At 32.7% G+C, this 14705-nt stretch overlaps 1 protein-coding gene, 1 long non-coding RNA gene, 4 other non-coding genes and 1 pseudogene across 6 annotated transcripts; all 7 read left to right on the top strand.

Moving 5' to 3' along the window:
* Positions 1-5079: 5079 nt before the first annotated feature.
* On the top strand, positions 5080-7460 carry LOC114266627 (peroxidase 27-like). The gene is made up of 4 exons (XM_028207555.2): positions 5080-5415; positions 6067-6255; positions 6341-6506; positions 6865-7460. The coding sequence occupies exons 1-4, from the start codon at positions 5185-5187 to the stop codon at positions 7266-7268; spliced, it is 990 nt and encodes a 329-aa protein (XP_028063356.2). The 5' UTR covers positions 5080-5184; the 3' UTR covers positions 7269-7460.
* A 413-nt stretch (positions 7461-7873) lies between these two features.
* Positions 7874-8075, top strand: LOC114266653 (small nucleolar RNA U3; annotated as a pseudogene).
* A 4294-nt stretch (positions 8076-12369) lies between these two features.
* On the top strand, positions 12370-14480 carry LOC145797229 (uncharacterized). The gene is made up of 2 exons (XR_014338500.1): positions 12370-12676; positions 14021-14480. It is a non-coding gene; the product is annotated as an uncharacterized LOC145797229 (long non-coding RNA).
* On the top strand, positions 12753-12850 carry LOC114266654 (small nucleolar RNA Z157/R69/R10). Its single transcript, XR_003630712.1, has one exon. It is a non-coding gene; the product is annotated as a small nucleolar RNA Z157/R69/R10 (small nucleolar RNA).
* LOC114266656 (small nucleolar RNA R11/Z151) lies at positions 13031-13118 on the top strand. Its single transcript, XR_003630714.1, has one exon. It is a non-coding gene; the product is annotated as a small nucleolar RNA R11/Z151 (small nucleolar RNA).
* Positions 13225-13328, top strand: LOC114266650 (small nucleolar RNA Z152/R70/R12). Its single transcript, XR_003630709.2, has one exon. It is a non-coding gene; the product is annotated as a small nucleolar RNA Z152/R70/R12 (small nucleolar RNA).
* Positions 13539-13666, top strand: LOC114266651 (small nucleolar RNA snoR80). Its single transcript, XR_003630710.2, has one exon. It is a non-coding gene; the product is annotated as a small nucleolar RNA snoR80 (small nucleolar RNA).
* Positions 14481-14705: the final 225 nt, after the last annotated feature.

Below are 14705 nucleotides of genomic sequence, written 5' to 3'. Positions count from 1 at the left end.
GCCAATATCCTATCTGAGTCACTTATGGTTCTCAACTTGGTGTTATCACTTTCATCATAAACTATTAGTCGTGTGAGGATGTGAAAGAAAATGGATTGAACAGGGTCTAGTACAATCCCATAGAGAAATGCATAAAAATTTCTATCGTATAATAAGAAATGAGAGGTATGAAAGATTGAGATGAAGTAGATATTGAGATGAATTGGTTTAGTTTTTGAATGCCTGCAATTAGATGTCAACATGTTTCCTCCTTTTATGGAGTTTTAGTTTTTCTCATGTGTTTGGTTTATAAATTTGGGTAGAAATTTAAAAAATAAAAGAGAAAAGATGTATAAAATGTAATTATATTTTATTCATATTTTACTAATTTTTTCCTTTTCGTTTCTCTAAATTCCTACCGAAATTTATAAACCACACAAACACAACCTAAGTGCCACAATTTTGAAAGCCATATTTGTTTGTCAAATTGGATATTAGATGGGATTAAGAACTATCAATTCTAGAATAATCAACTCATTTGGATTGCATATCATAACTAATCTTTGGATTAACACAAGACTATTATAAATTTATAATTTAATCAATTTTAGGGAAATTCTATGGTACACATCCCTCTAAGGGTGTGTATCATGTGCACCCTATTATAAATTGATATAATTTTATTATAAAATTTAGTAATATCAACCACAAAATGTATAATCTCGTCACAAATTGGCGTAACAAAAAAAAAATCATAATCAAGTCACAAACTTTTGTCACATGAATCACAAAATTTTAGACATTTTATTAAGCTAATTTGTGACGGTGTTATGCATTTTATAATTGATGTTATGAAATTTTGTGATAAAATTATGTCAATTATGATAGGGTGCATATGATTCGCACCCCTACCATAGGATTTCCCATTAACACCAATTTCTCTTTAAAGTAATACTCATCACGTTCAGATGTTCAAATCGGCTTATTGGAGTCTATGCCTTGTTTCAACTGTAGACTTGACTCTTCCAGAGTCTATAAAACACCAGCAATAATACGAACACAGACTTAACTATTTAGAAATTATTGAGAATTATTATTTTGTAATTTAGATTTATTCTATATATGAATCTTATATTACCAAAATTTAATCTCTACCACACAATTCCCTATCCCAAAAAATCTGGGCTCTTAAGTCTGTGGTCCCAAACTTTTTCATAAAACACAGGCAAGTTCAATGTTCATATACTCCCAACCCTCGCTTCAAAAAATTTCAAGACTCGTGAGCATATTATTATGAATGATAAGAAAATTGTGAGGCACCTTTCAACTAGTTGAAGAACAAATATATAAATATATATTGCCTCTGCCGTAGCCTTCGCATTTGGGGTCTTTCAATCCAACCTCTTTCATTTAAAAATTTCTATTTCAAATCAATCTAAAGGCACGCTTTCTTTGCATCTGGACCCAAAAAAAAAAAAAAATCATACAGATAAACTCAACCCAGAAACAGCCCTCCAAGAAAGAAAAAAAGAAAAAAAAGAAAAAAAAAAGTAGTAGGTAGAATGAGAGTACCACATTGATTAAATATGCGAGAGGTTTCTAACCAAAAATAAATAAAAATAAAATATGTGAGAGGTTTCTGAGCTTTTAGTTTCTAAAAGTTCGAAAACCTAATCTTGTGAAGGAGCGTGCATTATTATTTGTCTTGTGGCTCGGAAAGTGGTAGGTAGAGTGGGAGTACCACATCGATTAAATATGCAAGAGGTTCCTGAGCCCTTGGCCTCTAAAAACTCGAGAACCTAGTCTTGTGAAGGAGCGTGCGTTATTACTTGCCTTGTGATTCGGACCATCTATCCCACTCAGAGTTGAGAATTAGGCCTATTTTGGTCACAATTTTAATCAATAAAATACTATAATTTTAATAAAAAAAATTAAAGAATATTATAAAAAGTCAATTTCTCTTTACTTTTATGTCATTTTGTAAAAAAATAAAAAATTGCTAAAAAAATTAATCCCCAAAACATTGTCAGTTGCGGTCCACTCGACTGTAATGGTCGAAAAAATTATTCAATCATTTGATGTGGGGTTAAAGTTGTGATGATCGAAAAATTATTCAATCATTTGATGTGGAGTTAAATTTGTGATGGTTGAAAAAATTATTTCAATCATTGACTCAGTTATTTCAATCATTGATATTGGGTTAAATTTGTAAAATGATGATGCATATGAGATGCAATGGAGAAAATTTGGCTTCAAAATTAATCTTTGTAGGAAAATTACTTATAAAATTATTTGATTTTAACTTATAAAAATTATATTTTACTAGTATATAATTTTACTTGATTAATTTTATAATAATGGACCAAAAAAAAAAAAAAAAACACACCATCTGTAATTGAAAATAAAAAGATATACATTAGTCTAAAAAAAATTCTCAATGAGTTGGATGGAACCATGGTGAAATTAATGAAAATAATAAAAAATTGTAATTAATTCTTCATTAAATTAGTTATTTGTGTTAATTTCGTATAATATAAATTTGATATTAATGTAATATATTTAGGGGTTGTTTGGGGTGTCCTAAATAAGTGCACTTTTTTATCTTTTTGGACTAAAAAATTGAAGAAGAAAATATAGATGTTTGGGGAAACTTTTTGACTTTTTATAGAAAAATGTGTAATAAAAAATTGTAAAAATTGATTTGTAGAAGAAAATTAGGATTGAGAGTTGTGCAGCCGTAATTGTTGACTTTTGATGAATAGTGTTAACTTTTTAATTTTTTAAATAACTTTTTAACTTTTTGATTTTTCCTAAATATGCCAAACTTAACCTTAATATTTATTAGATTGTGGCATATTCATGCTCGAAACTGAAAATTGTCAAGCCCAGCTTTGCTAACTTCCTATAATTACTAGCGTATAAAACTTAATAGATTATGGCGGATCAAAGATTTGTGTGATGAATGTTAAAAGAAAAAAAAAAATCTCGAGAGAGAGAGAGTCAGCCGAGAGAGAGACTGAGCCTCCGTTTGGGAAGTGGGTTGACTTTTTGGCTTTTTGACTTTTTTGACTATTTTAGCCTGGACTTAAAAGCTTGGTTTGGGAAGGACTTTTTGGCTTTTTGACTTTTTTGAGTTTTTTTGTGAGAGAAGAATGTAATGATTATGGGTTGGATGTGATGTTTTGTTTGTTATGACTAAAATAACCTATTTTATTTTTTGTAGCTAAAATAACCAAAAAAATCCAAACCATGATTTCCCACACCAAGCCGGAAGAAGAAAAGAAAGAAGAAAAAAGAGAAAAAGAAATGAGGGTAAGGAGAGGAAGGGGCAGCCCCACGTGAGTTGCCTCATTTACATAAAACAAATAATTTATTTTTTAACAAGTATCTATATATATATATATATATATATTAGTAGATAGTACACCTAATATGTGTATAATTTAAATAAGTAAATATAAAAATAAATAATAAAAAAATTAATATTATAATATGTATATTGTTTAAGTGGTAAAAATATTTTTAATAAAATTCAAAATCTTGAATTCAAGTCTTACTCTCGCTTTTGGATAGTATTTTTTTATTTTAGAATATGAAATTTTAGAATATGAAATTTGTCACGTGACAAAAGAAGAATCCACCACACTATTAAATAACAAGTCATATACTCACATATATAATAGTATGGATATTATTATTTTTACCATTAATCGGGTGACTGTCTGATTGACTCCAACAACACCCAAAAACTATTGATATGGAACTTCTAAAATATACGTGTAGGGACATGTTATATGGTTAACCCTTCTCAGTCGTATATTTTATTGTTCCATTAGATGTTAAAACTGATGATGATACATGTCCTTTCCTCACAATATTTAGATACAGGTTTGTTTTGATTACTTTCTCGCACTGAACTCTATTAAGATTGTATTTGAAGTATAAATTTGAATAGAAATTTATAAAGAAAAAAGAAAAATATGTGTGAAATGTGAGTGAATGTAACCGTATTCCATTCATATTTTTTATTTTCTTTTTCAAATATTTATCAAATTCATACTCTAAAGACAGCCTAAGAATGGGAGAACCAAGATCGTATTGGCATGGGGAACAAACAATGATGCAGTTGGCCAGTATGTTTGGCTGGTGTCAAGCATTTTGGTGTTTTGTAGTTAAAATCTGCTTGACTCCTTTTTTTTTTTTTTTTTTTTTTTTTTTTTTTTTTTTGGGTTTGCTGTTTTTGTTTTTTGTTTTTTGTTTTTATTAAATTAAAAACATCTGATGCGTTGTGAGTTTGCCAATTGTAGTAATAAGAGAGTTTGTTTGCACACTTCCAATCTCTTTATGCACTTTATTTTTTTTATACCTTTAATTTAATGTTTTTATGAACTTTTCGTAAAAATGTAAGTATACTAAATGAAGTAATTCTAAAAAATAGTTAATTGCAAAATTAAAAGTGGAATGACCAAATGAAAACTTAATAAACATGTAATGAACAAAAGTGGGATGTTAGAAGTGTAAAGGTACTAATGAGGAAAGAAAAATGTCACTTGTTCTATCAAATTCATTGACATTAAATAGATGGAAGATGACATTATAATTTGATCCAAAGTGTAACAGTTTGTCCGTGACAACTTAAAATGAAAGGGTTAAAGTCAGATTTTGATGAAACATCGCGGTGCTAAGTGTAACTGATTCCAAAACAGAATAATATTTCCTATTGTAAACTTCTTTTGGAATGAAAGATTTGTATTTGAGTGAGAGGTTAATTAAAGGGAAACCATGAACTTAAATTTCCCAACTTGAATATGGTACATAAGACAATAATTGGCATTAGCTCTTTAAAAAAATGTTTCAAGGAATGGATTGCGTAAACCCTTACTTTATTAGCTGAGTTACGCAAAAAACTTGCATCAATCATTTTGGCCATGTTCGGTGGAGATCCGAGATCCGTTCTTTACAAATCTACCTATACTTAAAAACTCTTAACAAATGAAAGTAGGCAAAATTCAACTTCAATCTCTTCCTTATAACATATTTTTAATCACTAGTCAACCCTTCGTTTTAGACATTTAATTATAAAAAAATGCAGAACAACGCAATGACAGCTTTTTTCATGACAAATTCAAATGCCTCAGTTTAACTATAAATACTGAACTTGTGTTTACTAAGTAGAAGCAAATTCATATTACTTGTCTCTGAAGTATGAAATCAATGGCTAATTCAAAGCTTTTCTCAGTTTTGTTTCTTCAGTTGACACTTGTTCTTGTTCTCTTAGACCTTGCTAATGCACAAGGCTTGAAACTAGGGTTTTACAGCTCATCGTGCCCCTCTGCCGAGGCTATCACCAAGAAGATTACAAAAAAATTTATTTCTCATACTCCAAGTTTTGCACCAAAATTGCTAAGGATGCATTTTCATGATTGTTTTGTTAGGGTAATGTATTCTCTCTCCATCCCCTTCTCTTTATTCTCTCTTTATTTTTTTGTAAAATCTAAGAATATCAAATGCAAATGAAGGAAAAAGATTTTTCAGAAATCGACCCCACAAACAAATTCTGTAAAATCTTATCTATTCATATTTATTTTTGTGTTAATTTTTATGTTTGGTTTTCATGTTTTTGGTACTTGTTAAGGGTTGCATGGATGGCTTAAGTTTTCACATAAATGATTTATTTATTTATTTTACATGGGTTAGTTTTCATAAGAATAGTAACATTTTTTTGATCCGATAAGAATAGTAAGATCGTTGGTTGTTTCCACCATATCAAGTGTGACGTTAGTTCCAATTTTCATCCAGTTGAAGCACATTTTCTACTTGGGCATCTAAAAACAATTTAATGGATGATTTTAGATCAATCATGGTTCTATTTTTGGCATTTTTTTTATTAATCAAAAGTGGCATGTTGTCCTACTATCTCTTTTGTACTCTCAATCGCACGTTGTGATAAAAATCTCGATAGATAATTATGTGGTTGGGAGTGCATTTGAAATAACAAGACAATATTTTGAGAATATAAGATCCTTAACCCTTGAAAGTTGTATGACTTAATTGTCATTGATAAATTTTTTAATCTAATTCTTGTAGGGTTGTGAGGCTTCTGTACTACTCAACTCCACCACGAACAACAAAGCAGAGAAAACTGCAATTCCCAACCTAAGTTTAAATGGATTCCAAATTATTGATGCTGTGAAAGCTGCACTAGAGAAGAAGTGTCCTGGTGTTGTTTCTTGTGCTGATATTTTAGCCCTAGTAGCTCGTGATGCAATTTCAGTGGTAACAAATTTCTTCAATTAGATTTACCAATTAAGCTTGAATCAATCACTTACCAGTTCACTAATATTACAAAGTTTCCTTGCAGATAAAAGGCCCATTTTGGCCAGTCCCTACGGGACGAAGGGACGGAAGGATTTCACTTGCCAGTGAAGTATTGACTAATCTACCATTCCCTACTTTCAACATAACTCAACTGAAATCATCTTTTGCCTCTAAGGGTTTAAATGTCAAAGACCTTGCAGTTTTATCAGGTAATTCAGAAATTAATATTAAATATGGTACTATATATGTTGATATGTATTGATTTTTTACGTTTTTTCCTGATATATCCTAGTTCACCAATAGGAAAGAAAATTGCATGTTCCCTACAAATACCAATTCATAGTCTATTCACAGTTGATATAGATGTTATAAAGTTCTTTTTGTTAGCACTAACAATTTTAAAAAATTGACGATTACTGATTTCATACATATCACTAAATATTTTCAATATTGTTATGCTATGTTATTTAAAACTAGATGATAGAACTACTAACAAGAAATCTTTCAAGAATTATTCCCAAACGTGGACTTGATATTCACTAATTTTCCTTTTTCTTTGTTTCACAGGAGGACACACCATAGGAATTTCGCATTGTCCTTCTTTCACGAAACGCTTGTACAACTTCACCGGTAAAGGTGACACTGACCCAACATTGGATACGAAATACATAGTTCATCTGAAGAAAAAATGCAAGCCCGGAGATACAACCACACCTGTTCCGATGGACCCAACTCCGAAAAAATTTGATATTGGTTACTATACTAATGTGGAAAAGCATAGAGGATTGTTCCAATCCGACGCAGCTCTTCTCACTGACAGCACTACTAGTGCTTATATCCAACTTCAGAAAACTCCCAAGCGATCTACTTTCTTGAAAGATTTTGCAAACTCCATGGTGAAGATGGGTCAAATTGGTGTCCTTACTGGCAATTCCGGTGAAATCAGGAAAATATGTTCCCGCATCAACTAATAACTAATTTTCCCTCTTCTTTTTTATTTATTTTTTATTTTTTGTTATTTTGTTATTTTGTTTTCGTTTCGTTTTTCATTAGTTTTATTTTCTTGTTAAATTGGTGAATAACTCTGCAGCAGAATTGTATTTGTTTGTTTGGTTGGTTTTGTAAAACGTTGTGGCATAATTATCAATCATTCCAGTTGATAAGATTGTTTTGGTTGCTTTTACTTGTTTATCATCTCTCTGATCATAAATTATTAACTCATGTGGGAACGTGAAAGAAAGAAAATGGATTGAACGTGTTTGTACCAAGTCAATGTTAGGTTTGTGAAAGGTTAATTAATATATCTATTTTTTTTTGTTTTTTTTTTTTTCTACTTGTGATCAATTCTTCTTACTCTATCTTCTCATTTGGGGTCTTTCAATCGCATCCTTTTCTTTTAAAATTTTTCCAATCCAAATCAATCTAAAGGAATATGCTTTTTGCATCTGAAAACAATCAAAAAAAAAAAAAAAAAAAAAAACAGATCAGACAATTGACAAGAGAGGCATAGTGAATACTCCCACATTGAAAAATAATCAGAAAAAGTGGATGTATGTGTAAGGAAAAGGAGGGAGTGGCGAGACCTTACTTGAACAGGATCTGTTCTGTAGGAATCGTACCTCTGAGTCCTTGGCCTGTTATGAGTCAGGAACTCTGGTCTTGGTGGATGAACCATGGCTGCTTGACTAGACCGTGATTATTGGTTCTAAAGTCTTAGAGGATCGTTCTCAGCCAGGATTCACCTGGTTGCGATGGTCAAGCAGGCTGTCTGACAGACCCTCAAATCTTTTTTGCAATTATTGACAAAAGAAACTTCATTCTTTCAACTTTCTATATTTTTGTAACTTGTAATTTTAAAAAGGAGAATTTCAAAAATAATTACTCATTCAGGTCAATCTTTTTTGCAATTATGGACAAAAGAAACTTCATTCTTCCAACTTTCTATATTTTTGTGACTCATATTTTTAAAAAGGAGAATTTCAAAAATAATTTAATTTTTACAAAAATTTACGGAGTAGTTATTTCCCATTTTAAAAAGGGTCTGGCTTTGGTCCAGTCCGATAGTGGACTGGACCATCCTGTTGGGCTCGTGGAGGCCCACCACGGGTCTCGTTGTGAGAATCTGAACCGTTCAATGTGTATAACTCGTCGAGTATGATATGCTTGTAAAAAATCATGTTGATCGGATATCGATAGCTATGTGATCAAATCCGTTTTATATAAAAAAAATGGACGGTGAATAAATTAACGGTTGATAAAAAATTATTTTGATCACATAGCTATCGATATCCAATTAACGTGATTTTTTACTGACATATAGTACTCGACGAGTTCTATATATTGAACGGTTCAGATTTTCAAAACGGGACCCGTGGTGGGCCTCTACGAGCCCAACAGCACGGTCAAGTCCGATGGTGGACTGGACCAAAGCCAGGCCCTCTTAAAAAACATTTGTCATTGATTTCAAACTTTTTTTTGTATTTGCTAGGGATACAAAGAAGATTATTAAATATTTTACCAAATATCTCAAATGGGTGTCTGTCCCACATATGTGAAACATTTGATAAAACTCTTAGGTGCCGCTTGGTAACACTACGTTTTCAGTTTTCTGTTTATATTTACAAAAATTTAAAAACTCAAATAAAAACTTGTTTGGTAAAATTTTTGATTTATAAATCAGTGGTCTCAGTTTATAAATTTGGCCACAAAATGAAAACACAAAAAATGTGTTTCCGTTTTGAGTTTTAAGTTTTTTTTTTTTTTACCACCTAACACTAGCCACCACCCGTCACCATTTTCCACCACCGTCTTTCGCCACCACCACCCACCACCCACCACCACCTGCCACCACCACTCACTACCCACCTGCCACCACCACTCACCACCCACCTGCCACCACCAGCCACCTGCCACCCACTCGCCACCACCACCGACCCCTCGTCGCCGCCACCACCACCACCACCATCACCCACCAGCTATCCACCGACCACCACTCGCCACTACCATCCACCGCCTGCACCTATTTTCCGCCACCACTTACCACCCACCTGCCACCACCATCCACCACCTGCCACCCACCCGCCGCCACCACCACCATCACCTGCCACCCACCCGCCACCACACCTGCCTCCACCACCCACTACCCACCACCACCCACTCACTACCACCTACCATCCGCCACCGTCACCCACCCACCTACCTACCACCACCACCCGCCATCCGCCACCCACCTACCACCACCGCCCACCACCACCACCACCACCACTCACTTGCTACCACCCATCATCACCCGCCACCACCCGCCACTACCCACCACCACCCGCCATCCGCCACCCACCTGCCACAATTACCCACCACCCGTTACCACCACCATCACCACCCACCACCGTCACCCACCCACCCATCGTTACCACTTTCCACCACCGTCTTCCGCCGCCACTTGCCATTTCTCAATCTTTTTTATATTTTTAAATTTTTTTAAACATTTTGTCAATTACCAAACACGTTTGTAGTTATGTTTTTCTAAAAATAAACAAAAACCAGTTTATAAATTTTTTGTAAATATAAACTGAAAACGTAAACGTTACCAAACGCTGCCTTAGTAAATATGTTAGGGGTCCTGTTAGCAAAAACCTGAATTGGGCCAAATCGGCAGGGTTGAATCTAGAAAAACTAATTTTACAAACAATAAACCGATCAAGCAATTGTGATTTGTATCCTATGCCTTACTAGATTTAAGAACTTCTTTTAAAAGTTATCAACAAAGAGAAACAAACTAAAAATAATATTATATTGTTAAAATTATTACTTATTGCAAAGATTTAAATAAAAACAAAAATATAAAAAATCAAAAAAAATTATTGATTACAAACAAAAAATCATTACGGAATCACTAAATTAAAACTACTCCAATGATAACAAACTACTCCCATAGATCTATTCTAACTCACGTTACGTGTTGATAATTTGTTGATTTCCCACTTATTCCTCCTTTAGCCTATTTATAGGCTTAACGTTGCCACAAACCCCTGCTAAACCACGTTGCCGCAAATTGCTCCACTATTATAGCACGTTGTTGCCATATACCCATGTTTGCGCCAAACGAAAACTAATAATAATAGATGCGGCCATAGTCACTTTTGAAATATGGTGCATAGTCTACCTTGATCTTGCATCAAACGAAAAATAATAATAATAGATGCGGCCATAGTCACTTTTAAAATATGGTGCATAGTCTTAATCGATAGACTATAATTGATAGGTCATCATTAACAAAATCAGATTTGGTTTATTTTGACAAGTTACAATTGACAAAAAAAAATAAAATATGGTGTCAACGGATTCCTAGCATTTTTTTTTTAATATTTTAGTACAAAACGAAAGTTAATAGGAAATATTTTTTATGGTCAATGAAAAATAATTCTATTTGGACAAAAAATGTTATTTACTTTTAAAAGGCTAAAAATATTTTTGTAACAAATTTTTTAGCAATGTCACTACACCACCACCACTACTCTTAAGATTGTACAAAATATTATCCAATCCACTAAAATGTCACCAATCCATATCAATCCACATCACTCTATCCATTACTTGTGGATTAAACTGTAAAATTTTTAATTCGCCTTCGAAACTGTTCTGTTTCGCTATAGTTAATACATATATATTTTTTAACTTCTAATGAAATATCGAATTAAAAATAAGTGTGAGAAATATTTAAGATGCAAAATTTATTACAAATTAATAGTTATATATACATATATATAAAATATTATGCAAAACTAGTTTGTATTATATATATGAAAAATATTATGCAAATACTTGATAATTGATTAAAATATCCTTTAATTCGCCAATCCGTCGAAAACTGTCCAAACCACGATTTGCCAACCCGTCAATCTGCCGTTCAATTTATAATTTTTCTCTCAAACTGCCTGAATCGCACCGTGCACACCTTTTACTACTCTTACCTCCACCATTATACTACCATCATCACAGCCATCACCACCTTTACCATCGCTCCACCACCATACTACCACCTCTATCTCCACATTCGTTCCACCAACACCAACACCACCACCAAACATAAAGAAATACTTTCTCTAAAAAATATATATTTTTTAAAATTTTTTTGTTCAAACAAACAAGCGTTAAAGGCACTTATTAAGTTGTTAGTATTTCATCTCCAATTTGGGCCTGATTCGTAGTTGCTTCTGAAGTGGTGTTGAAGAGTGTGAGATATGTGTTTACAGTGCTCTTTTTTGCTGGTTAGTATTGTTGGTTTGTGTTGCTGGTTGTTCTTCCCTTTGCTTTTGGGTTTGGGTACCAGTGCGGAGACATCTCAACACTTTGCTCATTTGTCATTGTACATTTAGAAGTGATGATGTTCTGAATTTTTGGTGATTTGTTCTTGGTGGGTTGAGTTTGGGTGTGTTTTTGGTTGGGTTGTTTTTTTTCCTTCCCCCTAGTCTCTGTTTGGTCTCTCACCAAACTTGGCTTAATGCTAGCATATGATTGGGTTTTCATATTGGTGCCAACTTAGTTAGAATGAGTATGTTTAGCTATGATACTTTTTACACTTACTTTTTTTTATTGATGCATTATTGGTGGACTTCTTCTAATTGTCAATAAAATTCTTTTTGGCTGATCAATTAAAAACGGCGACAAAATGAGCTTGCAGTGTGTCGTTCCCATCCCATCCCACATCATATTAGTAGCAAGACACTACAAATTCCTATAATTTTGTAAGTATAAAAATAAAAAAATAAAACTAATATAATATAATACGTTATAAATAATATTTTATAGCAATGTTGCATCTACATACTTTTTCTCTTACAAATCTCTCTTAATGACGTTACAAGGTTGACTGAAAGATTTTGAGAGAAGAAATGAGTGTATAACCATGAGACATTAATTTGTCTTTTTCTTGTCATGTCATTCGGTGAGATTTGTAAATAAAAATAAATAAAAATAAAGAATTGTGTAAGTAAAACATTTTTCAATATTTTAGTATTAACAGAAGTTTAATATACTTTCCAAGTATTTATATTTCTTGCACTTGGGTTTCAGGTAAATTTTCCACAGATGCAGTGGGCTAGGGGGCCACTCAGAAGTTTTACGTGTTCCAATCCATCTCAAGATTGGCCCATGTAATCAATCTTTTAGCCCAAACTCCATCCAGCCCACGTCATATACAGCCTTTCAACTTCCGTAATGAAATATGTTCTCTCCCTCCGCTCTCAATTAGTCGGCTCAAACCCTAGCCAGACTCGGCAACCCTAATTTACATACGCATAGCAAAGGCCTCTATATATATCACGCCTCCTAACCTTTCTTTTCCTATCAATCTCTTTTCCGTAGCTGCTGCGCCTTTCTGGTTAATCTTCTCTTCTTTGCTATCTCTTGTGTGTTTATATGTTTGTTCTTGGGTGTTGTTTTTGTTCAATGGTGGTGTGTGTGCGGTGATGAGTATATTTTGTGGACTAGAGTTTCTGATCTGGGTTTGGATCCCAGAATCTGACGACTAACCCTTGGCTGTCTGAGCACACTTCTCCCCAATTTTATTTTCTTTGTTATGTATTGAAACTGGTACTCTGTTTCCAATTGAATTAGACATGAATGGTTTCAAAATCAGAAAAACTATAAAAAAATCGTTTATACTTGTATTCGCATAAAATGTTTTTCATTTAATTTCATGGACAAATCTTTTTTTTTTTAAGATCAATTGTGGGGGCTTATGATGAAAATTCAAATTATCTTAGCGGATTTCAGTGAGATAATTTTTATCAATGATCTGATTGTTACACACACTGAAGCCTTTATTGTTATTATTATTATTCTGTCGTTTTTTTTTTTAATATATTTTTGTTTGTTATTGATTTGACGAAGTGTTTTTGACAAATTTGAGAAGAGGGATGTGTTGGAATTGCTATGATGAGATGAGACACCATTTGGTGTTTTATAGGGCAGTGGAAGATGTATCTCCGTGAGCCCCATTCTATAAACGACTTCTCCTTCCACTGAGCACTATCCAATCCCTTTCTACTAATTTGTTTTTGGTTTTTATTTGTTTAGTCTGAATTTGCCCGAATGAATTTTTTTTTCCGGAGTTTCTCATGGGAAGAGACTTATTTTGGTGAATTCAGAATAAATAAATTTGGTGGATGGATAATTAATTTTTCACAAATTTGTTTTCAGTTTTTGTTATATTTTTGACGATAGTATAGATTGCGCCCATTACCAATTCTTGGGGATAAAATAGGTTCCTCTAGGTGTAATGGCTAGGGCGCTATATCAAGTTTTTGTGGCCATCCTGATTGGTGGTTGTTTTCAGTACCATTTAATCCCGGAAACACCACATACAATTATTCTCATTTACTTGTCATATCGATCAGAGAGTGAAATTTGATTTCAGAACCCAATTCTCTTCCGAAAAATATTTGACAAAAAAATAATACTACTAATATAAATTGGTTTAAAGGTAAATTAATTTAAATTTGACAAAATATTGGGGAGTTATAATTTGCAAATAGATTTGGCTACCATTCTAATATTTTTAGACAATCTATAGGAGATTTTTTTAACAAACCCAATATAAAAGTAAAATATAAAAATCTACCGTAAAGAAATATTTTTGTGATCGTCTAATATAAAAATATACATTAATTATTTTTTTGCAATTTAAAAAAATGTATTCAAATTTATGATTTGCCTCTTGCAGGACAAGAGGATTATGTCTATAACACTGGCTGGATTACATGTGCTTCTCCTGAATTGGAGAAATGAAATTGGGAACTTTGGTTCACCTGAATTAGAGAAATGGGTGTGTGCAAATAAACAGAGATTGCTAACCAAGCCAGGGTTCTGAGTGCTAAATCCAAAAGGGTTACATTCTTTTACCAATGAAGGCAGTTCAATAAACACAGAAACAGATTAATGAGTGAAAGACCCAAACAACAGAATAGAGCTTGTTTGTAGTAGGAAATAGTGTTCCTAGTACTCTGTTTTGAGTCTTCTCTTCTGATTTTTCTGATCACCCACGAAATAGACATAACCAGGAACAAAATTAGGTGCAATGAATCAGAAAACCCACGTGAATATGAGAAGTTATTATTGGGAAGAAATTATTCAATACTTTTTGAAGTAATACTCTATTCTCTTTATCCATATTTCCTCATCAATTACCTCTCATGTTCTTTTATAATTTAAAATCAATACTCAATACTTTACTTTCTTTACCAATCATTGTAGAACCAAACAAGTATATAGAAATCACGAGAGAAGTAGAGGGAATTCAGTACTTTATTCATTGACGATTAGCTACTTAAATAGAATCATACAAAACTAACTTTGTTGAAAATAGGAAGCAATTAAATTACTACTAACTGATTCCTTTACTAGTGGGC

This window comes from Camellia sinensis, chromosome 8 (assembly GCF_055761805.1).
Source record: "Camellia sinensis isolate YWXY chromosome 8, ASM5576180v1, whole genome shotgun sequence".
Lineage (NCBI taxonomy): Eukaryota > Viridiplantae > Streptophyta > Magnoliopsida > Ericales > Theaceae > Camellia > Camellia sinensis.
Note: the sequence above shows the minus strand (reverse complement) of the source record. Positions and strands in the feature narration are given on the sequence as shown.

What these genes read in the sequence shown, in the direction of transcription:
- LOC114266627 (XM_028207555.2), top strand. Translation starts at nt 5,185, where the DNA reads ATGAAATCAATGGCTAATTCAAAGCTTTTCTCAGTTTTGTTTCTTCAG. An exon ending in CTCGTGATGCAATTTCAGTG is followed by an intron (nt 6,256 to 6,340) that starts GTAACAAATTTC and finishes GTTTCCTTGCAG; the next exon opens with ATAAAAGGCCCATTTTGGCC. An exon ending in AGACCTTGCAGTTTTATCAG is followed by an intron (nt 6,507 to 6,864) that starts GTAATTCAGAAA and finishes TTTGTTTCACAG; the next exon opens with GAGGACACACCATAGGAATT.